This window comes from Mastigoproctus giganteus, chromosome 10 (genome assembly GCF_048544385.1).
Source record: "Mastigoproctus giganteus isolate SK-2022 chromosome 10, ASM4854438v1, whole genome shotgun sequence".
In the NCBI taxonomy this organism is placed as follows: Eukaryota; Metazoa; Arthropoda; class Arachnida; order Uropygi; family Thelyphonidae; genus Mastigoproctus; species Mastigoproctus giganteus.
In genome coordinates this window covers 89364690-89387953 of record NC_143584.1, presented here as the reverse complement: position 1 = coordinate 89387953, position 23264 = coordinate 89364690, and the positions used below count along the sequence as shown (strand labels likewise).

General features: G+C 35.5%; 1 protein-coding gene across 5 annotated transcripts in view; it reads right to left on the bottom strand.

Moving 5' to 3' along the window:
• Window positions 1-23264, bottom strand: part of LOC150079142 (polyamine-transporting ATPase 13A3-like) — a 750840-nt gene that overhangs the window by 252603 nt on the left and 474973 nt on the right. For all 5 annotated transcript variants that reach the window (XR_016547547.1, XR_016547548.1, XR_016547549.1 and 2 more), the window contains exon 16: window positions 11566-11719. Coding sequence is in view for 2 of the 5 variants with exons in the window: in XM_090383358.1 (XP_090239484.1) it covers window positions 11566-11719 (154 nt within the window). In the remaining 3 variants the exon portion in view is untranslated. The remainder of the gene's footprint in view (window positions 1-11565; window positions 11720-23264) is intronic.

Below are 23264 nucleotides of genomic sequence, written 5' to 3'. Positions count from 1 at the left end.
TGGCAATGATTACACTGATTACAATGATTATTTAATAATCTGTAATGAATGTGAAGCACTAATCTCCATCACCTTGCATTTTTGGCTATAGTTACATCTGTTCAGGGACGTTTTCTGAGCATTTTTTCCAATTGTTAAAGACTTGAATGACACTATTCTTTCATCATTTGAAAAGTGCAACCATACTCTGAGCTGTGCACCTGATGAGCATGCACCAACAATACACCTCGTGGCATTCCTCATTTCCAGTGATCTAAAATCAGTTCACTGGCAATGGAGAACATACTAGCTGGGTCACACATCTTCATAGTGCTTTCCTGCACATGCCATATACCATGTGACCTCAATTTACATATTCTTAGCATGGTTTGTCACATATATTCAAACCTCCATGGTTCTAATAAAGTGGCCAGGTAATATATATCTTATAGCAGTTCCAGGCGATCTGTGTAGATTTGCTAAAGTACTCAAACATTGGTATAAACATACCAATATTTGAGTACTTTAGCAAATGGTATCAGAATAATTACCTTGGGGAGGGTTATATCAGATTCCATATCATAGACTCATTTTCATATAAATTTATGTTATATTTTTTAAAGAAACTCTGCAGTCACCTCAGTTAGACCATGCTATTTTTGATTAAACCTCTTAATTAAATTAGTAAAACAATATATATGAAAATAAATGACCAATGCACTTGCATTCATAAAACAAACTTTATTTTGCACCAACAATATGGTGGTGGTGGGATAGAGCAAATTTCACTTTACCTTTGAATTATGTTCTGTTGATGAATTTCAGTGGGAAATTCCTGAGGACAAATGTTGGTGCTCATAAATTGCAAGTAAATTTCACAACCATGGCAAGAACATAAAAGCAACAAATGCTTATCAAATACATCAGTCATCTCGAGCTAAGCCACCCAGTAATCACCAATGACAAATATGAACAGTAGTAGTACCAGGATTTTTATCACAAGTTTATATCTATAGCCCCCTCTCCTTTTAGTAGCTATCAGGGAGCACCACTGAATGTGGGTTCTGGTAAACTGCAAATAAACTGGCCACACTACATGAAAAGTATATGCAAGTGACATTTGTCACTTGCACATACTTGCAAAAAGGTACAAAGACTGAGTGGATGCAGGAAACAACACACAAGTAATATTTTACACTACTTTGTGTTGATTTTAAAAGAATATTTTGGAGAAAAAACCCTGATGAAAGAAAACATATATGCACATATTTGATCTCCTCTGTAGACAGCACAGTTGAAAGGTGAAAGATAATATAATATGAAGCTAGTAAAACTAAATGCCACCCAAGTATATATATATATACCTAAAAATTTATGGGGACAGAATATGGGGATTTTATTTTTGCCTAGGGTAGAGGAAATCCCTCTTTATAATAATTTTTCTGTGGTTGCTGATAAACCTTATCAGCAACCACAAGGCCTCAGTAAATGATCAAAGCAAAGAATATGAAATTAATACATTTCAATAACCTGAATGCTGCCATAATGTAAGGCTGTAGCCTTAAGTTTTGACAAACTCAAACAACTTAGCAAAAAAGAAGTGTAGAACTAAGAAATCAGTAAACTGATGCAACAGATTTGCAGAATGATTGCAGATTTGTACTGCAGCGCACAGCTCAGGCTCACTGATTATTTTCCAGTTGCACCGATTCCATGACCACTGCTTGCCTTGTGGTCTTCCAATGAAATGGGGCTCAATGGTCAGACTCTCTCTTGATTTATTTCTGATTCATCCTTTGGTGAAGTTGTTGGATAGGTTTTATTTCTTTTTTTTTTTTTTAGTGGTATTTAACACAATTCAGTTGTGGACACCATTAAGGAGTGGGGGGGAGCAATAATTCTGTTCTAATTGGCTATATCTTCTAAATTAATTTAGGAATGTATTCTTAATATTTTTCTTTTTGCATTCATTTCTTACTTTGTTTGACTATTGTACATACTTATTTTGAATTAAGTTCAACATTGCAAATGTGTTTGTGTGTGTGTGTGTACAGTAAAATCTCCCTGAGACGAATACCTGACATTCTGACAAAAATCGTCATGTGGGGAGGTGGTTCCCATAGGGAGGGAGGAGGCATTGCTGTATTATTTTCTTTTAACTATATAATACACCATAGTTTACCCATAAATTTGAACTATGTATGTAGTGTAAAGCATCGTTTTAATTGTATCTCATATTGTGGGTGCCTTCACAACGAGATAGCTGGTATTGCACTACTACAAATAAATAACAGTAGTCTTCTCTACTAGAGAAGCGTTATTTATTTGAAGTAGTGCAATACCAGCTATCTCGTTGTGAAGGCACCCACAATATGAGATACAATTAATAGTATCTCATAGTTCAAATTTACGGGTAAACTATGGTGTATCTACACCGATATTATATAGTTAATTACCTAAACCCATAAGAAATTATGCCTTCTGCATTTCATTTTCTAATACATTATTTTCTTTTAAGTAATTTACTTTACTATGGGAATTACAAAAACTAGGGTTAAATGATATAGAAACTTTAATATTATAAGAAGTACGTCAATTAATTAAAAAATTAAAGCCAATTAAACAATTATTTATCCTTAACTTGTGTTTGATAGTATATAACAGAGCTATGGTGCTCAATACATTCTACGTTGATATCAATATTTGTAGAAGAATAGGAGAAATTTACCTCAATATGATACGTAGAACACTTCCATATGATACTCTCAAGAAATTAAAATGAATAAAAGATTAACACAAAATGATTACAGTAAAAAATCAATCGAACAAAATTAAAAAATTAATTAAGATTCAAAAAAATAATTTAAAAAATTAAAGTTAAATGTAAAATTTGAAAAGAAGGAAAATCGTTTTTAAAATTTTATGTTTAACTTTAATTGGTTTTTAATTAATTTTTAATTTTTTTTAATTTTAATTAATTTTTGAATTGTGTTCAAATTGGTTTTGTACTGTAGTCATTTTGCATTGATCTTTTATTTGTTTTAATTTCTGGAGAGTATCATAAGGAAGTGTTCTACATATCATATTGAGGTAAATTTCTCTTATTCTTCTACAAATATTAACTTGTGTGTGTGCGTGCGCGCGTGTGTGTGTGTGTGTGTGTTATTTTTAAATCAAAATAAACTTAATCTGTTCTATCCTCCTAATCAAAGGAAATATGCAACACAGTGCTAAAGAGAAAACATCTCTGTCAAGGTACAAAATTTCTCTTTTTCTTTCCAATATGAGTAATAAACAAATCTATTTATGTTCCAAATTAAGACAGTGTTTCTCAAGTCAAAGTGAAATCATATATAAATAATAAAACTGTCTTTGACAAGACAAAGTTTTACCAAAAACAAACTTTGCAAACTTTCTGTGGCAAAATTTTGGATAAAGTTTGCAAAAACAAAGTTTGTCTTCAAACTTCCTTGTCTTCACTTTTAAAAAATAGCTAAAGTGGCTTGCTTTCCATTTTATCAAAAGAATTTGATAGGAATCCTTGACATATGTATTTTTTTCATTTGTATAAATAAAAGATTTTTGTTGAATTACTGATATTGTTTGTTTCATCTCCCACTGATGAGATCTATTCAAGGTACAAAATATTCAACAAGAAGAAAGTTCACAAAATTATAACACCTCAGAATGCTTGCACACTTCTAAAGAATAGCAAACTAGTGATCTCATCTAGTGGAGGAAATAATGAAATAGCTCATTGGAACAAATTTAAACCTTCACAGATATTCACACTTAATCAGCAATACCCTAGGCACTGATACCAAATAACTTCTTTATAAATTAAAGAACTGTTTAAGGCTTTATGAATTAAAGAACTGTTTAAGGCTTTATAAATTCACTCAGTCATTACAACATTCTTTCTTCCAATTTCTAATTTGATGCTAAATTTCAGGTGGAAAGTAAAACATGTTCTAGTGATGACACATAACAGAAACCATGTGTTCAGAGATTTCTCTAGTTACAGGCAGCTTATTATTTTTCAGCTAGCTCTACATATATACAAATGACTCTGAATGACAAAGGTAAATAGCAATCTGGTAAAATATTCCCTTTTTTTTATTTTCAATTCCCTTCACTCAGATGATGTGTCTCATAACCATGATATATTACGCCTAACCAACACAAACATATTTATGCTAAAACTGTTTAAACTGATTAATCAGCAGATACTTATAAAAGTTTCATACTTTCCTTTTACCTTTAATTAACAAGATATACAAAGGGAAGATAGACATAATATAACAATGTAAAGCCTTCTTCAATAAGATACTGTTTATTTTTCATGACTGACTTCATTTTTAATTTAATGTAAATAATACTAGATGCATATTTTATATTGTATCCTAATCTGGGACGATCTGGGTACTGAATCCCAGATCGTCCCCAAATGAATCACTTTACCATTGATCCATAAGGAGACAGTTCATTAGTTCTTCTCACAAATGGACACATTATTTGGTCTTCCCACTGTACAGTGAGAAGACCAAATAATGCGTCCATTTGTGATGCATTTTCTACGGAAATGTTGTGCCTGATGAAATTTTGACAAACAATATTTAACTTAATTTCCCTAGAAATCACATGGTTTGACACACAGACAAATTCTGGGACACTGTATACAAGTCATGTGCAACCTTTTTAATTTGAAGGGTAATTTAAAATTATTCCTTATACATGGGCCACAGGATGAGGGAACTGGATATTTTCTTACATAATGAAAACAGAAATTTTATTTTTAACTTTAAATTATATTTATGTTAGTAGTAAAGTATAAAATAATACTATTTTATTACAATAATAGCTTAACACTGATATAGGAAAACAAAGTATTTTTACATCATCAATAATTAGAATTCATATATGAAGATGTACCTTTACAACTGCAATATTTGTTATATAGCAGCAGGCAACAACTGTAACATTAACACTATGATGTTTTAACAACAACTATTTACATTACTCGTCAATGCAAGAGAATTCCCTATTTCTCTATTTAGCACAGTACTGATGTAAGAAGTGTGGAAATAATACTGATGACACCTGTTATGTATTATTAACATTTATGTTTTTGGCAACTATTTATTTTATTACTTTTGATACTTGAACTGCATGTTTTATGAAAATTTATTGAAATATTCTTATAGGCTGAGACGGGCCGCAAAAAGTTTTTTAGCCGAACAGTATGTGGCCCACAGGTTGCTCACCATGGTATACATCACTGCTGTATACCATTAAGAAAATACAGTATGAGCAGGATACCAAGATAGATAAATTTTAAACTGACCAAGTAGAGATGAATAAACTTTCAAGCCTAAAGGCAAGGAGGGCACCTGAAACTTATTGCAGATACTGAGTAATTATGAGGACATTGCTGAACGTGGAGAGATTCCTTAAGCTGGAGAAGTGCCAACATATTGCTAATATATAAAGGTGGTTCTAAGGGTGAAGTGGATAACTACAGACTGATATGTCTGACTTTTGTGTTAGGGAAAATCATGGAAGTAAAGATCAAGAGTGCCATTTAGAGAGACAGTTACACAAAGTAAATCTTGAAAGATGCACAACACAGTTTTGTTAAGGAAAATTCATTAAAGTGTAAAAGGATATTACTGAGGCAAAAAAACAAAAAAAAAACGTGCCTGGAGCTGATGGAACCTAACCAATTATATTAAAAGAAATAGCAATAGAGATAAGCAAACCTTTGGCTATAATCATGCCAGCATCCTTGAATTTAGGGGAAGTACATATAGATTGGGGATGTGTAAATGTCTCTCCTTATTCACAAAGGGGAATCAAGAGGCAAAACGAGTAATTACAAACATTAAGTTTGACTTCTTTTCCAGAGAAAATAAATGCATCAATGGTTTGACTTCTTTTCCTTAGAGAAAATAATGGCATCATCTGTTAAAGAAGTATGGCAGGATCATCTTGACTCAAATGTAATTACAGTAAACCCATGGTAATCCAGATTAACTGGAGGGAGAAGTCATCCAGATTAAGCAATAATCCGGATTAGTGAAGCAAAAGATAGCTCTAAAAGACAAAAATACTTAGAACACAAATAAATGGAAAATTTAATGATATAGGCAGTGCAGATGGAAATAAATAAAAAAAATTACTGTAGAGCCTTTAAAAACTATAAAAAGACATTCATCTATTGATAGATGGATAAATGTATTGTCTTTTTATACATTTATCAGGTGGCATTGGCATCACACGCCAATGCCACTTGATTGTTCCTGTGAATATCACTTAAATACAGCTTCTTCCAGCAGCAGCACTTCTTTTGGCTTTTTTAATGACTGTCTATTTGATACACTGCTTTTATCGCACCCCACATTGAATTTGAATTATAGATTCTTTTTGTTTTTTAATATCTGACACAGTCTTTTGGCCAATACCAACCCCTTGTAAAAAGGGATAATCACCTCCTCATCCTTGCCAGCAAATTACTGTATATCAGTGACAAAAGCCCATGAGCTCTCCTGGCAGCCTGTTAGCACTGCTCAGAGAATTTAACACCTGACTGCACAAGTATCTCTAGGTCTTTTTCGTTTTCCACTATACTGAGTGTAGCACCACACGGTATGATCAGCAATTGTTTTTCCAGGAACACCATTTTCAAGTTGTTCTATCACTTTGAGTTTGTTAATTGTAGTTAAAGTAACGTGTTTTCTTTTTATTCCACTTTTCAATTCTTTACAACCCATAATTATATAAAATATGTTAACTTATGTACATAGATACATATAAAGAAGTACCCAAATGAAGTGATATAAGCAATAACATCCGTCTCACTCAGAGTCAACAACAACACTGAACAACATGCAAGGCAATGTAATGTATGTTCCATCTCTCTCTGCAGAGTCAATCAGCACGCAGTCAGAGTGATTCATTTGCTTTCCAATCCCATGTGTCTTTCAAAGTATTCAACTCTGAACAGAATTTGTCATATTTCAATCTGGATTATCCAACATCCGGATTAACTGTAACCAGATTAGCAAGGCTTTACTGTATATGAAAATCACAGCATGGGTTTGTCAACAGGAGATCTTGTCTGACCATTCTGATTGGCTACTATAATGCAGTAGCAAAGAAAATGGATGCAAAAAATAATTCTGAAATATATTTAAATTTGAGTTAAAGTGTTCAGCACACTGTTCCACGTGAAAAACTGCTGTACAAACTGCAGCATTAGGAAGAAGCTATTTCTATGGATAATGGGATAGTTGAGTGGAGAAGGCAGAAGGTGGCTATTAATGGACAGCACTGCTCTTCTTAGATTTGTTATTGGGTGAATCACTCATGGTTCAGTGCTGAAGTCCTTACTGATTTCAATAATTATTGACAAAATAAATATTGAAAGTTAATTTATGAAGGCATATTAAGTTCACTGATGATATGAAGGTTAGCAGTGCAGTTAAAGCTACTACTGCAACAGAACCCAGAAAAATTAAGCAGATGGGCTGAGAAGTGACAAATAAGGCTTAACGCTGATAAATGCAAGTTACTGATATATATATATGCTGCATAAATCTTAGAATAGCTGGGCACATTCACTGTGCTGGTGAATGAAAGTGACATAGAGGCCTGTTTCATTCTCCAACATAAGGTTCTCTGAGCAGTGGAGACTAGGATAAAGAAAGGTCCAGTTTACACAACTGAATAAAGTGATCTGGTAATGGTCTTGCATCTACTGGAGAATCCAGCACTCCAGGTTGAGTGAAAGAATCTGTTGGTACCTGGCACTTCATTGGCTTGGTATAGCTGCAGAAAAAGAGAATTTATTTCCTTCTAATCTATGGAGTGATCCTTGGTATTCTTCATTGATGTAAATGATTTAATCAGTGCACTAGGTTTATATATGATCCAGCAGGGAAATTATCACTGACAGCTTGAAGATGAACTTAAAAAGTTCAGCTATGCACATTACTCTGATTGCCTATTCTGTATACTTAAGGGAAACTTACAACAGTCTGAAATCCTTGTTAGAAAAGTAAAATATTGTGATCACGAGTAGATACTTTATGGTAAGATGGTACTAACCATACTTCTTGGACAACAGTTGGGTTACACAAATTTTCTTTACATTCTGTAAAAATGAGACAGCAGTATTAAAGCTGATCATTAGATTAGGAAGATGCAGCCAAAAAAGGTCTATCTCTCACACATGGGAACAAAAAAATATCATTGACGAGCAAAGCTGTTTTGGCATATAATTTAAGTGATGCTAAACTTTGTGCTGGCATTTGAAAGACCACAAATCAGAGGACTACTACAAGATGATAATTTAAGAACTTCTGTGTCTCAGAAAGAACTAGAAGCTTGGTTAGAATTCAAGGGAATTATGAAAAACTATTTAGGCATTTATAGGACCACAAGAATACAATCAAAAACTTGCTTATTATGAGTAGTTTCAAAATCTAGGCTGCAATTGAGTTGTGAAGTTCATTTTCTGCACAGCCAACTTGAATACTTTCCACAGTACCTTGATGCAGTGAGTGAAGGCAAAGTATAATAAGTTTCATAAAAATATCAACACTATGGAAAAAAATATAAAAGGATAAGTAGAATGAGGCAATGAGAGCAGACTACTGTGAGTGTTTGAAAGGGGATTCACATGAGGGGCAAAGAAGAATTTCAAATGTGCAACAAAAAAAAAAAAAAAAAAAAAAATCCCTTGTTGAACAACTAATATTATTTTTAATGAGATGACTGAATATATCACCATTTGTATTTAATACATTGTACTGAAAACTGTATGTTGAATGATTGAAATAAATACATAAATATGAATAGCAACTCCAAGATAGCTTATATACTTGGTGGGGTTGAATTAAAAACAGTAGAAGAAGAAAGGAATCTGGGAGTTACAATACAGGCAGATATGAAGTTTTCTGAGCAGTGTAAACAGGAAGGCCTATTGTATCCTACTGACGATTTACTGAGCAATATCCTGCAGAGATAAAGGTCATAATACCAATGTAAAAGGCTGCATTTGGTATACTTCATCTGACAAAGACATTGAGCTTCTTTAAAGGGTCCAAAGATGGGCAACTCGAATGGTGAAAGCAGCAAAAGGGTGACCGTATGAGGAAAGACTTTTATTGTGTTGGCCAGAGCTTGGTCTTGGTCTACAGAGCTCTTCTGGCCATTTGTAACACAAGGTTCAGAATAGATGGCCCTAAGAGAAAGACTCCATTGGAGAAGAGAGACTGTTGCCAAGTTGGGACTGAGGTGCCTAGAGGACCACCCATCTCAACTGTGTACTTTGAAGGGCAGTTTGTAAAAGTGTGGGGGTGTGCAGTTGGGATTGTCTAGTATCCTGGTAAGTAAATGAACAATCTCTGTGAGATCATCAGTTATTGCAAGAGCATCAGTATCCTGCCCAGCTGGGTCCATGTGAAAAGAAAATTGAAGCCAGCTGGAGTTGCAAGCATTAAAATCGCCAAGAAATTTTTTTTTTTTTTTTTTTTTTTTATGAAAACCCCAAACACGAAAGGTATCAAAACCTATAGTACTTAGTACCGTGCATGGGTTGAAGGAGAAGTATGAGCGGAGGGGGATGCCGGAAACTTTTCTCTAGAGACTAAACATGGGTTTCACCACTTCAAGCCTCCAATAAGCAAAGTGGTGGTATTTCACCGGTTGATGAAAGTCATCTACCACCTACAATACCTCACTGTTAGAAAAATTCAATTTTCAGAGGAGACACATTAAAGGAGACCTGACTGAGGTCCCGTCTAATGTGAAAAAAAAAAAAAAAAATTTTTTTTTTTCATTTTTCACAAAAATTTGATATGACAGAGCAAAATAAATTGCAGATTTCAAATCAACACCTAAAATTGCACAAATTCACTTATTTGCATTAAAAAAGACAATTATTTAAAAAAATGTATACCAGTATAATGTATTTCATCCTTTGTGGCATCAGAGATATTTCCCTCACTCAGAAATTTTCCTCTTGACATGGTTAATGTGTGTGTGTGTGGGGGGGGGGATAGTGTGACCAGAAGCCCTCTGAAGCTCTTCACATTCTGTACTTTTTTTTGAGTGTTCTGTTCTGTTCTGATGGTTTCAACTGTTTTCACTGATTTTTTGTGAATTTGAATGATTTAAAAAAATCCAATTATTCTTTTAAGTGTTTTCATTAGGAAAGGAGACAACTTCCCTAATGTCACTTTATTATGACAATGTATAATCAGGAACACTGGACTATGGGAGAATTTGTTTCTGCTTTCTGCTTCTTTGTACTAATGCTGTCTTCAGTTTTAGAGGTTGTGTGTATCCTATCTAGAGACTCCTGGGGTGGGGGCTCTTTTTTTGCTGTTCATTTTAAACTGAATTTAATTAGCTATGGGAGATTTGTTTTTCTTCTGTACTGGGCTCATCATATGGAGGCAGTAGTGAGCATCCTAATGAACAAAATGCAGAAATGAAAAGCTAATAAAAATAAAATAATTAATGAAGGTAAATTTCTTTTTGGGTTAGCAGGACAACACACTAAAATAGATTTTGGGTTAGCAGGACAACACACTAAAATAGATTTTGATTTAAAATTAAGTTTGCAGACTTTCTGAAGATATTAAGTGATTTAAACAAAAAAAAGTGCCCAGTATCACTAAAACAAAAAGTTACTGTGATTCCTAATATACTGGCACTTAGGGCTTCTACCCCATGCAGAAAGTAAATATTATCTGCTGCTTGCTGGCAGTGGTTTTATGGTGCATCAGCATTTTCTAATCATATTACATCAGTATCTATCCCCATATTGCACAGTATGATGTCTGTACTAGTGTGTGTTCATAGGTTGATTTGCACATGCTAGCCAAAAAACAGAAAGTAAACACTAAAAACATGAACTATTTATAATACTACCTTGAAATTTCTAATATTTTTAATAATATTAGATAAATATAGTATTCCAATTTTATGGGTTTATACATATTAAAATATATTTTTTAACAATGGCACAAGTGTATTCTACATAATACTTCCTCCATGGTTCTGTGAGCCATAAGGCTCTTAACTGCTCTGACAACTGATCTCCCTATTGCCATACGAAAACTGGGCTAGACTCAGCAAGTCATCTGCACCGGGAAGCTATCTATTGTCACAAGGCCCGAAGAGAGGAAAACTTTTGTTTTCAGTACTGCCTAGAAACATTGACAGTAATGAAATTTACTGCCTAGAAAAGGGTACAGTGCTAAAACGTATTGCTGCTTAGAAATGTAGACAATACCGAAATGTACTGTCTACAGACATAGCCTAGTCATTAGGGGCAAATACAGAAGTTTCTTAATAAAGACTCTTAATCCTGTTTTTCATGAGGTATAAGAGTTATATTTCTTTATATTAAGTTTGAGTCCTATGATGTAGGCTTCTTTTCTAAAATTTACATAATTAATTTAACATAATATATATCAAAATAGTATCAGAATGTGCATAATATATCGAAATATGAAACAAATGCAGAGAACTTGTATATCATACTATAATTAAAGTATAAATTTAAAAGTACTTTACCTGTTTCTGGCTTACTTAAGGAAACAATAGTTTCTGGAGCTCCTTTTGTATAAACTTCAAAATTCTGAGCACCAAGAACACGAGTGATAACACTCATTCTTTGTAAAGTTGAGGAAAATGGAAATTGGCGAACAATTCCAACTTCAAGTGGTGGCTAAAAATAAAGAACATAATTTATTTTCTCTTTCTCTCTTCCCCTTAAGTTAGCATTTCTCAAACTTTTATCTTTTATGTCCTGCTACAACAACTCAGTCTCTTGTATAAATCCTTCTCCATCTTTGTTTATAGATTTTCTTTGTTTTTAAGAATAAAAAAAAAGTGTTTATTTGTACATTAAGAGTATGCAAATAATTTTATAAAATTTAATTCATGGTAGAATATTTAAAGTACTTGAGTGTGTTCACAAATTACCATACACATGGAAAGGGAATGAAACAGGTGTTTAAAATCAATAGCAGCCCATGCTATAGGGAAATAACATCTTTAATCCTTTCATGAGTGAGTTCCCAAAATGCACACAAGTTGTGCCAGTAAGTTCACAGAATGCACATGGGCCCATTGCAGTACATTTTCCACACATCCATGGAGCCTACAGGCAGTGAGTTTCCAAAGATGAGTTTCCAAAGACTCTACAGAGTGACTTTCAATATGGAATTCAAATTTTGTAAAAATGAACATTTTGTACATAAAACTTTGTAAATATTAATATGTTCTTATTTTAACTTGTTTGTCCAACACTACAGTGAAACTGTCAAAAATCAAATCACAATTTTAAAAAATCATTAAAAAAAATATATAAGTTAGTTCTTTTTTTTTATGCATAATATCCTCTACATTTATTTATGTATCACATGATTCAGTATCAACTTTGATCAGAATTCCAAAGAACTGATTAAATTTACGATTACGAGAGAATTTTATTCTGCCTAATTTACGATTAGGCAGATTACGAGAAATCCTTGGCAAAAGATGCTAAGAAAAACAGCAAGGATTTCTTTACTTATATAAACTCTAAAAGGAAGGGGATGAATCTGATTGGTCCACTTGACATCGATGGTTCGACTGTTGATGATCCTGCTCAGATAGCAAACAAACTGAATGAGTATTTTGCATCTACATTCACACGTGAGGAATTATTAAGGTTTGAAAATGGCAGAAGGTTATCAAATTATAGCAAGATACTTAATGATTTTATAATAACTGAGAGCAAAGTGGAATTGAAATTGTTGAAGTTAAACGTAAGAAAAGCACCTGGGGTGGATGGGACCTATCCAGTTATATTAAAGGAGGCGGCAAAGCAACTAAGCAAACCCTTAGCCATAATTATGAGAGCATCTTTGGACTCAGGAGAGGTTCCCACTGACTGGAGATGTGCAAATGTATCCCCAATTCACAAAGGGGGATCGAAGGGTGACACGAGTAATTACAGACCAGTTAGTTTAACTTCTGTTCCGGATAAAATAATGGAGTCGCTGGTTAAAGATGCATTGCAGGATCATCTAGACAAGACTGCAGCAATAATTCAGACACAGCATGGGTTTGTTAAGGGAAAGTCTTGTCTGACAAATTTGATAGGATATTATGATGTGGTTACAAAGAAACTGGATGCGAAAAATAATTTTGATATCATATATTTGGATTTCAGGAAAGCTTTTGACACTGTTGCGCATGGAAGACTATTGTACAAATTGGAGCAGAATGGTATTAAGGGTAAGTTGCTACAATGGATAAAAGGATAGTTAAGTGCTAGAAGACAGAGGGTGGTAATCAATGGGTGCTGCTCTTCTTGGACTAATGTTATTAGTGGAGTCCCACAGGGTTCGGTGTTAGGTCCACTGTTGTTTTGTATATTTATCAATGATATTGATGAAGGTATATCAGGCTTAATGTCGAAGTTTGCAGATGATACAAAGGTTGGCAGGGTTGTTAATGACAGTAATGGCAGTGTGCTACTGCAACAGGATCTAGATAATTTGGGCATATGGGCTAAGAAGTGGCAACTGAAGTTTAACCTTGACAAATGCAAAGTACTACATATGGGTAGAAGTAACCCCAGAGAAACGTACCAACTGTGTGGTACTACACTTAAGGTGGTAGAAAATGAAAAAGACCTGGGAGTAATTGTGCAGGCAGATATGAAGTTTTCTGAGCAATGCAGACAGGCTGCCAGGGCAGGTCATGGGGTTTTGTCAATGATATATAGGAATTTTGCTAGCAGGGAAAAGGAGGTGATTATCCCTCTGTATAAGGCAATGGTCAGGCCATGCCTTGAGTACTGCGTACAGGTCTGGAGGCCTCATTTTAGGAAGGATGTAGATTTACTTGAGCGTGTATAGAGAAGGGCAACAAGATTGGTGAGGGGAATGAAGGGATCCTCTTACCAAGAGAGGCTTAAGTTCTGCAAATTGCAGTGGTTGGAGACTAGGCACCTGCGCGGTGATCTGATTGAGGTATATAAGGCCTTGAATGGGTTGAGCACGCTGAATTCTGATGGGATCCTTCCACTTGTTCAGATTACGAACCTAAGGGGGCATAAATTCAAATTAAGAAAAGACAGATGTAGAATAGATGTGCGGAAATTTGCCTTTATCCAGCGGGTGGTTAATTGCTGGAACAAACTTCCATCTGTCGTTGTGGAAGTTGATAGGTTGAATAAATTTAAGGAGGAACTGGACAGGCATTTGGAGGGAATGGTGTGATTTTTTTTTTTTTTTTTTTTGGCTGATGCTGCATAAGCTCATACTTTCTTGCATCACATGCCACTACCACTACTACTACTACTAATTTCAGCTTTTGTATGCCCAAATCACACACCTCAGAGTAACAAGTACTAATTTTTCAAAGCTATTTTCTTATCAATCATTATTGTTATAAAGGGTCTACAATTACTTGGGAACACAAAAATATGGCAACACAAGGGTTAAGTAGCTATGAATTTATAGACAAATTCACATATAAATTGACACATTATCTAAAATGATCTTGAATTTCTTTATTTAATTCATGTGTCATCTCTGTAGTGGTATGCATCATACCACCACAGAAATGACACATGAAATCCCCCACACACACTCTCCAGAGCTCATGCATGAAAAACATGTATGTGTGTGTGTACTTACAAAAGGGTTAAGTAGCTATAAGGAATGTATCAGAGTGATAAAAAAGTAACAGAATACAAAATTTAACCTTTAAATAAACTGAATGAATTTGCACTTCTAGTAAAATCAACTAATGTTGATATTTAGGGTTAGATCAGATATGGTGCCATCCCAAGACAGGGAAGGATATGATTCATGTCGAAAGCTGCTTGAAAACAAAAAGATCATTCCTAGACCTTGATCAAGTCTGGTAGATCACAGATCCATGTGTGAAATGATTACTGGTAAGGGAATTATAATAGAAGGCTTTTATTACATGCCAAATGACTCTGAGGAGTACAATAACAAATTCTTTATACAACTTTAATCAGCAAGTGTTTTTGCCTTTACGAGCAATTTTAACCCCTCTTATTCGCTGGAGATCTTGGACTAACAGCACACTTATTTGGATCAAATTTTTAAACAAGTGGGATAAATGATATTTATTCCATGATATCAGAGGAAGTACAAGTTTATCATGGAATAAACTATATTTAATCCATGATATCAGAGGGAGTACAAGGGACTTAAATATCCTTGACTTGGTTCTCACTTGGCAGAATCAGCGACATGACAATGGAGGAACTGATAGCAGGTAGTGACCACAATATTATAAAATGAGTAGTGCCAAAAGAAATTTCAGTGGCCAGAGGAAAAGGTGAGAGTTTTGATTTCAAGATGGGGTGGTTCTACAGATCTGAGTGTCACTGACGGAGCAGTAGACTCCTTTTTTGTAAGAACTGAGTTTTAGAAGGAGTAAAATTAACTAAGTTATCTTCGACCCATTGGAGAATTACCTGGAGATCAGCATTTAAGGAAATGGGGTGAATATTTGAGAAGCTGAAGTTGTTTGTGCAGGGAGAGGTTTCTCAAACTGGAAGGTGGAATGCAACATAATATCATTAATATAAAAGAGGAAAAGAATGAGAGAAAGAACTGTTAGTTAGAAGGCAGGGAGGCCATCAACCATTGCCCACAGTTAGCAATCAGAGAGAAAACTGAATACCCAATTGCAAAAAAAACATTCAGCAATTAACAAGATGGAAGCTTATTTGGAAGACCTTTATGCCAAACATGATCAAAAGACTGCTTGAGTTTCACCAAGACTTTCATTGAATTTGCCTGTAGTAGTTGAGTAACATAAGCCAGTGTATCACCAGTGGACTGACACTGACAGAATCCATATTGGCAATCATTGATCAGATGGAAAGTTTCGAGACAGGTTCAGGAGTTGGGTTAATGGATTTCTGCATTACTTTGGATAGAGTAGAGATAATAATTGGATGGGAGGAAGTTGTCAGCCTTTTTTAAGAACTGGATGTTGAGAAAATTTTCAAGCAGAAGAAAAAATACCAGTAGAATAGGAAGGTGTGAAAAGGCAACAGAGAACAGGAGCACGCATGGCAGCACATATTTTGAGAACAAGCAGAGAAATGCCAAAGGAAGGACCTCAAGCTTTCGTGGCATCAATATTATCAAAACTGTTTGACCTCTCCTTTTGATGTGAGGAGAATATGTCAGTACACTCCACTCAACATTTCCTGACATACTTTTGTGTCAACATTGAGTGGAGTTGACACATTGATACTGGGAATGGTGGGAGATTGTTTACCAAGATCATCAATACAAAGTTAGAAGAAAAGTAGGTTGCTAGTAAGTTGGCTTTTTCTTTAGCTGAAAAGGCAACAGAACCATCAGGTTTTAACAGAGGTGAGAGTATAGATTAGCAAAAGTTGTGACTAACAGCTTTAACAAGAGAGCAGAATGCTTTAGTACTGTTTGGACAAGAAGCAAGTTTTCTATTTATAAACTGTTCAAATCTAGTTTGGACTGATTAATAACTGCTTACAATTGTGAGCTTTAGTGTAGGCAGAAAATGAACTTGGAGATCTTGGAAAAATTGAACCTGGATTCAAGCCAATTGCAATATGCAACATTCTTGACCAGACAGACAGATATTTATTGGAAAACAAAGGTTTAGATAAAGAATGTTTGTTTGTTTGTTTGTTTGTTATTTGGTTTTTAGGAGCATTAGCAACTAAGGCCATATTGCTCCGGGAAATGCGGTGGTCATTCCCTGACCTTTCCACATCCTCCATATTTGGTGGTGACGGGCTCGAACCCCGGTTTAATCAACAAACGTGTGCTACGCACTGCTGCTCCTTCCCACCTGGCTACAGAGGCGCCTAGATAAAGAATGAAATTTTGAGGTAGAGTACAGAATAAAGAATTTCATCCCTACAAGAATAATTTCACTGACGCAATCTGAGCAAATATTGACATCAGAAGATTGAAAACAGTAATCCAATCAAGGACAATAAGAATAGAAATCTTGCAGATCATCCTATTTCATATTCTTATAATGCTAAACAACATTTTGGCTCATCCGACAGTGCCAGTTCTGCTTACCAAAAGTGGCCCACTGGGCACTCACATCCTTTTGACCGGGCTTCGAGTCAAGCAAGCCAGACTTCTCACCCATTTAAAGTTTAAGAATAGGTTGAGGATGTTTTAGCCCCAAGGCCTCTAATCATTCACTTTACCAGATGAGACTGATTCCCTTGAGTGCCAGCTATCCTGAGGGAAACTTAGGAGGGAACCGGCTATTAGATGGTTCGATTAGTCTTTCGCCCCTATACCTGGGCCTGACAATCGACTTGCACCTCAGAACCACTGCGGACCTCTATCCAACAAAGAAAGACTCCATTGGAGAAGAGAGACGGTTGCCAAGTTGGGACTGAGGTGCCTAGAGGGCCACCCATCCCAACTGTGTACTTTGAAGGACAGTTTGTAAAAGTGTGGGGGTGTGCAGTTGGGATTTTATAGTATTCTGGTAAGTAAATGAACAATCTGTGTGAGGTCATCAAAAGTCTCAGCATCCTGCCCAGCTGGGTCCATGTGAAAAGAAAATTGAAACCAGCTGGAGTTAAAAGCATTAAAATTGCTAAGGAAAATTACCTCACTCTTAGAGTTGGACTAGGATAAAGTCAAGTTTCAGTGAAAGGAAACCAAAGAGTTCCAAGTGATTATTAGAATTTGGAAAATGAAAAAGGCAACAGTTGAATTTGACAGAATGGAGAAGAGAGATTTTAAACAGAGGAGATCAAAAAGAGGAGATTACAAATTACTGAGTCTTTTAGAGGGAATATCAGAGCAGATATACACACAAGTACTAACTTTTGAAGAGAAAGGAATCATATAGCGAATAATTAGGGCAACTGAAATTAACCTACCTAGACTATTATATATTATACAGGAAAACCTTGTTAATACAATATCAGTTTATGGAAAATTAAATGCACAGGGCATAATCCTTATGGGTTTTGATAATTAACTATATAGTATCGATGTAAATACACCATAGTGAACCCATATATTTGAACTACGTATGTAGCGTAGAGGGCATCGTTTTAATTGTATCTCATAATGTGGTTGCCTTCACAACGAGATAGCTACTATTGCATTACTTCAAATAAATAACGCTTCTCTAGTAGAGAAGACTACTGTTATTTATTTTCAGTGGTACCACCACCCAGACGTTCGTTTCAAAGCCGTGTGTGAATTTAATGTGAAAAAAACCCATTGGACCAGATCTATTAGACCAAACAAATGAATTATAAAATTCAAACCATTTGTTCCTATTAGACTTAGAAAAGCAAAAAGGTAGAGGGAAAGTAATAGTAGGAGTGGAAGAGGAAAAGAAATGTCATCGAAGAATGAAAGGGACAGTAACTCTTCAACTCACACCACTCAAAAACTCATAAATTCCTCCAATAGGTAACACTTCCCCAGTAGAGAAGACTGTTGTTACCCATTCTCAGAAACTCCGTGACTATCAGGCTCCCCCCGGCGACCGTTTCAAGGTTATTGGCCTATCATCAGTGGGCGGGCAGGTACCCAGGTAATACAACAAGCCATCACAGTTGCGAAGTTATATCCACATTATGAGAGATGCCAAAAGGGTGTGGTGGTAATGTATTTGGAAAATTAAATGCACAGGGCATAATCCTTATGGGATTATGCCCTGTGCATAATCCCATAAGGATTATGCGTTCAGTGTCTTGTGGGGGGTTATAGTGACAGGCATTCCCCCGATAGATGTAGCACGGAGGGGCTGTTCTGAGTGTATATCACTTCTGGTTTCAACAAGTATGTCACCCGAACGAAGACGTTTGACAGACTTAGGAGAGCCTGCCAACCCTTCCAACCCCTTCTGGATAAAGAACGGTGACATTTTTCCTATAGGCTTCTCACTAGTTGAGTGAATTATCAGGAACCGAGGTGTAGGACCTGATATAACCTCCTTTTTCTGTCTTTTTGCAGAAGTGACGTTCTCTTGGTCTACGGTAAAATTTTCAGTTTGGGACCAGGTTGGGGCCCCAGAAGAAATTAATTTATACTCAGGATTCATGTAGTTTTTTAAGTGGTTCAGTGCCCGGGCTCCCCACCCACCACGGAGCCCAAAGGGACGCCCACTACCCAGCATGCAATAAATGCGCTCGGGAGAGAAACGGCAGGGCTACCCAGACACCATACCCGCACCGCCGCCAGCCTGAATCCTGTCCCTCGGACCATGAGGGTAGGGGCATGGCATTGACACGGTTGACCCTCGCAGGCGAGCCTACTAGCCGATTGATCCTAGTTGGGCCTTCCAAGACCTCCCATCTTGTCGAAGCAGGGGTCAAAGTGGTGTATTAAAGCTGGGCCCCTCAACCACCAGGATCCCTCTTTCCGAATTTCCACGGGTCGCAGCGCACGGCACAAACGCCGGATTCCATTGATGTAAGCCTGGAACCTGGGCTGTGGGCGCTGGATCCCAGTGATGCTAGTCTGGAAGTCCAGCAGCACCACTGGGAGGTCCCCTCACCACGTACAGGTGCCCACGTCGAGGGGGATGGTACTGCTGAAAATAAATAACAGTAGTCTTCTCTACTAGAGAAGCGTTATTTATTTGAAGTAATGCAATAGTAGCTATCTCGTTGTGAAGGCAACCACATTATGAGATACAATTAAAACGATGCCCTCTACGCTACAAACGTATTTCAAATATATGGGTTAACTATGGTGTATTCACACCGATACTATATAGTTAATTATCAAAACCCATAAGGATTATGCCCTGTGCATTTAATTTTCCAAATACATTACCACCACACCCTTTTGGCATCTCTCATAATGTGGATATAACTTTGCAACTGTGATGGCTTGTTGTATTACCTGGGTACCTGCCCGCCCACTGATTATGAAGCCGCACAGTTTGAAACGATCGTCTGGGTGGTGGTACCGCTGAAAATAAATAACAGTAGTCTTCTCTACTAGAGAAGCATTATTTATTTGAAGTAATGCAATAGTAGCTATCTCGTTGTGAAGGCAACCACATTATGAGATACAATTAAAACGATGTCCTCTGCGCTACATACGTAGTTCAAATATATGGGTTAACTATGGTGTATTTACACCGATACTATATAGTTAAATATCAGTTTATACTAGGGCTTGCAAACCAGTTTTATAAACCGGTTAAATCCGATTTTCATATTGAGTTGTTAAAACCGAAACCGAGCTTCTAAAACCGGATTCAAATATTTTTTTAGTTAGCCCTCGAATATAGTTTTTTGTTATGCACATTTTCTTTTGTTTGTTCGTTTATCTGGATCGTTCAACTGCTTTATGTTTTAAATATGTTTTTTATTTTATTTTAAGGTACGAATCTCATGGGCAAGTGGCCCAAATCTAGGAGGGGTACCTTTTATCTTCCCACCTGTATCTTTTGAAACTTGCCTCGTTTAGACTCTTCATTCAGTGCTTGTGGGAGTGATGCATAGTATTGTGCCTTTGTTATCTTCAATATTTTTATTTAAACTTGTTGGTGATATAAATTCCTACTAATTAATATTTATTACTCTTAATATGTCTAAGATGAAATCAAATGTATGGAATTATTTTGCTCGAAAAAGCAAAGATGAAGCACAATGTTCGAAATGTCAGATGATAATGAAGTCGTCTGGAGGATCTACATCATCTTTGATGTTGCATTTAAAGAAAATACATCACATTGACATTAAACAAGATAACAGTGAACCTTCCGTAAAAATGGTAAGAACATTAGAAAACTTTATCGTTAAAAAATCTATGGAAGAAGAGATTTCAAAATTAGCTGCTTTAGATGGATTTTCTTTTAATTCAATTGCCAAGAGTGAGTTTATACAATCAAGCCTTCACCTTCAGAGAAATAAATACGATAAATTACCACCAGCCACAGTGAATGGAATTAAAAAATATGGTTCTGAATTATTATAAAACTAAGAAAGAAGAACTCATTCAGCATTTCAAAAATTCATTGGTTTCGGGTGCATGGTATTTATTGACTCTAGACGAATATACGTCTATACAAAATAAAAGGTATATGAATATAAATGTGCATTCAAAAGACAATCATTGTTCGTTAGGTCTTATTAAGATTAATGGTTCACTTGATAGCAGAAGAACTGAGCAAACTGTGAATGGACACTTGAAGGAATTTGGTTAGAACTTGGATGAGAATATTGTTGCCTGCACCACCGATGGAGCAGCAATGATGATTAAGTTTGGCAAGCAAATTCCGCCTAACCATCAACAATGTATAGCCCATTGTATACATCTGTCAGTTATAGATGTACTTTATGGAAAAGCAATCAATTATGGTGCGACAGTCTCTGAGTCTCCCAAAGACAATGAAGAAAATGAAAATAATGAAGAAAGTAGTGATGATGAAGAAAGACAGCAAGGCATGCTTTATCAAACCGACTTTACTGATGAGCTCATTTATTTCTTCAATCCAATGGCTAATATTGCACAAACTATTAACAAAGTCAGAAAAATTTGCAAGCTTTTTCGAAAATTGCCTACCAAAAATGACATATTACAAAATTTTGTTAAAGCAAAATTTAATGGGAAAGAATATAAACTTATATTAGATTGCAAGACTAGATGGGATAGCACATTCTATATGACTGAGAGATTTTTGAAATTGAAAAATTGCATTCCAAATGCTCTATGTGCAGTACTGTCAACTGAAGCTGTGTCTGACGATGACTGGAAAACACTTGAATTGCTATGTGAAACTTTGCTACCAGTTGAAATGATTCTGAAGGCTATAACCTCAGAAGATACAGACTTACTTAAAGCAGAGTCTTCAACAGAATTTCTGCTTGCTAAGCTTGATACAGCAGAAACCCCATTTGCTTTAAAATTTCACCAAAGCCTTTTGCAGCGTTACAATGCAAGACGAAATTGCCAAACTGTGGCTTTGCTGAGCTATCTACACAACCCCAAAAAGTTTAGGAAAGAAGATTCAGGTTCAAGAACTTTTGATTTTCCAAGTAAGCAAGTTTTGAAAAAGCATGCTGAAGAGATTTATCAGAGATTATTTGCAAAACATTCCGAAGGAGTCTTAGCGTTGAATGAAGAAACTGAAAATAAACGAACTGTTCTTTTAGAAGAAAACAAAGACTCGCCTAGTTCCGATATCGGAGATACACTCATGCGAGAGTATGATAGTGTAATAAAGAGACTAAATGAAGAGCCTTCAAAATATCCAAGTGAATTGGAAATCAGCAAAGAATTTAAAATTTTGGAGGCAACTAGCAGTAGAAGTGAAAAGCTGGAGAAAGTTTATAGAGCACTGCTGACCATTAAACCAACAAGTGTCCAATCTGAGAGAGTGTTTTCGATCACTGGTCTCTTTAACACAAAAGTAAGGTCAGGTCTATCAGGAAAAATGCTTAATATACTGTGTTTTTTATAGGACCATTTTCAGAAAAAAAGCTGAGCAATAAATAGTAAAGTATTTATTATTATTATTATTATAGGGCTTATTATTTTTTTGTTTACTATACAAGAAGATAGTTTTTATTCAAAGGATTTGAATACAATTTGTAATTTTGTATAATCTCAAGCTGGTTACCTTTTTGGAGCATTTTAATTTTTTTATTTTTTTTACTATAAGAGGTGATAGATTTTGTTTAAAAGATTTGATTACGATTTGTACAATCTACCCAAGATAAAATAAATACTGGTGTTATAAGCTTTTAATTATTTTCCCTAAGTCTGAGAAAATCAGTTTTAAAACCGGTTTTAAGAATAAACTTCGGTTAAACTCGGTTTTGAAATTTCTCGGTTTTATGCAAGCCCTAGTTTATACAAAGTAGAGCTTATTCCTTTTGAAAAGGAATAAGCATTCCTTTTCAAAAGGAATAAGCATTCTAATGTTAAAAAATTTGTTTAATAAAAAATAGAGTTAACATGTATTAAAAATGTAATGTTTGTGCCATGGATAGTATAACCATACATTTCAGTATGGTTAGTACAAAGTATGCTGATCACACTGCAATACCTAACTCTCAAGGTCACTTTGTCATTTTTGCAGGGTCGTTATAACAATAATGACAGTATGCTGCTGCTGCAACAAGATCTGGAAAAGTTGGGCAGATGCGCTGAGAAGTGGCAACTGAAGCTTAACATTGACAAATGCAAAGTACTGCATATGGGTAGTAGTAACCACAGAGAAAAGTACCAACTGTG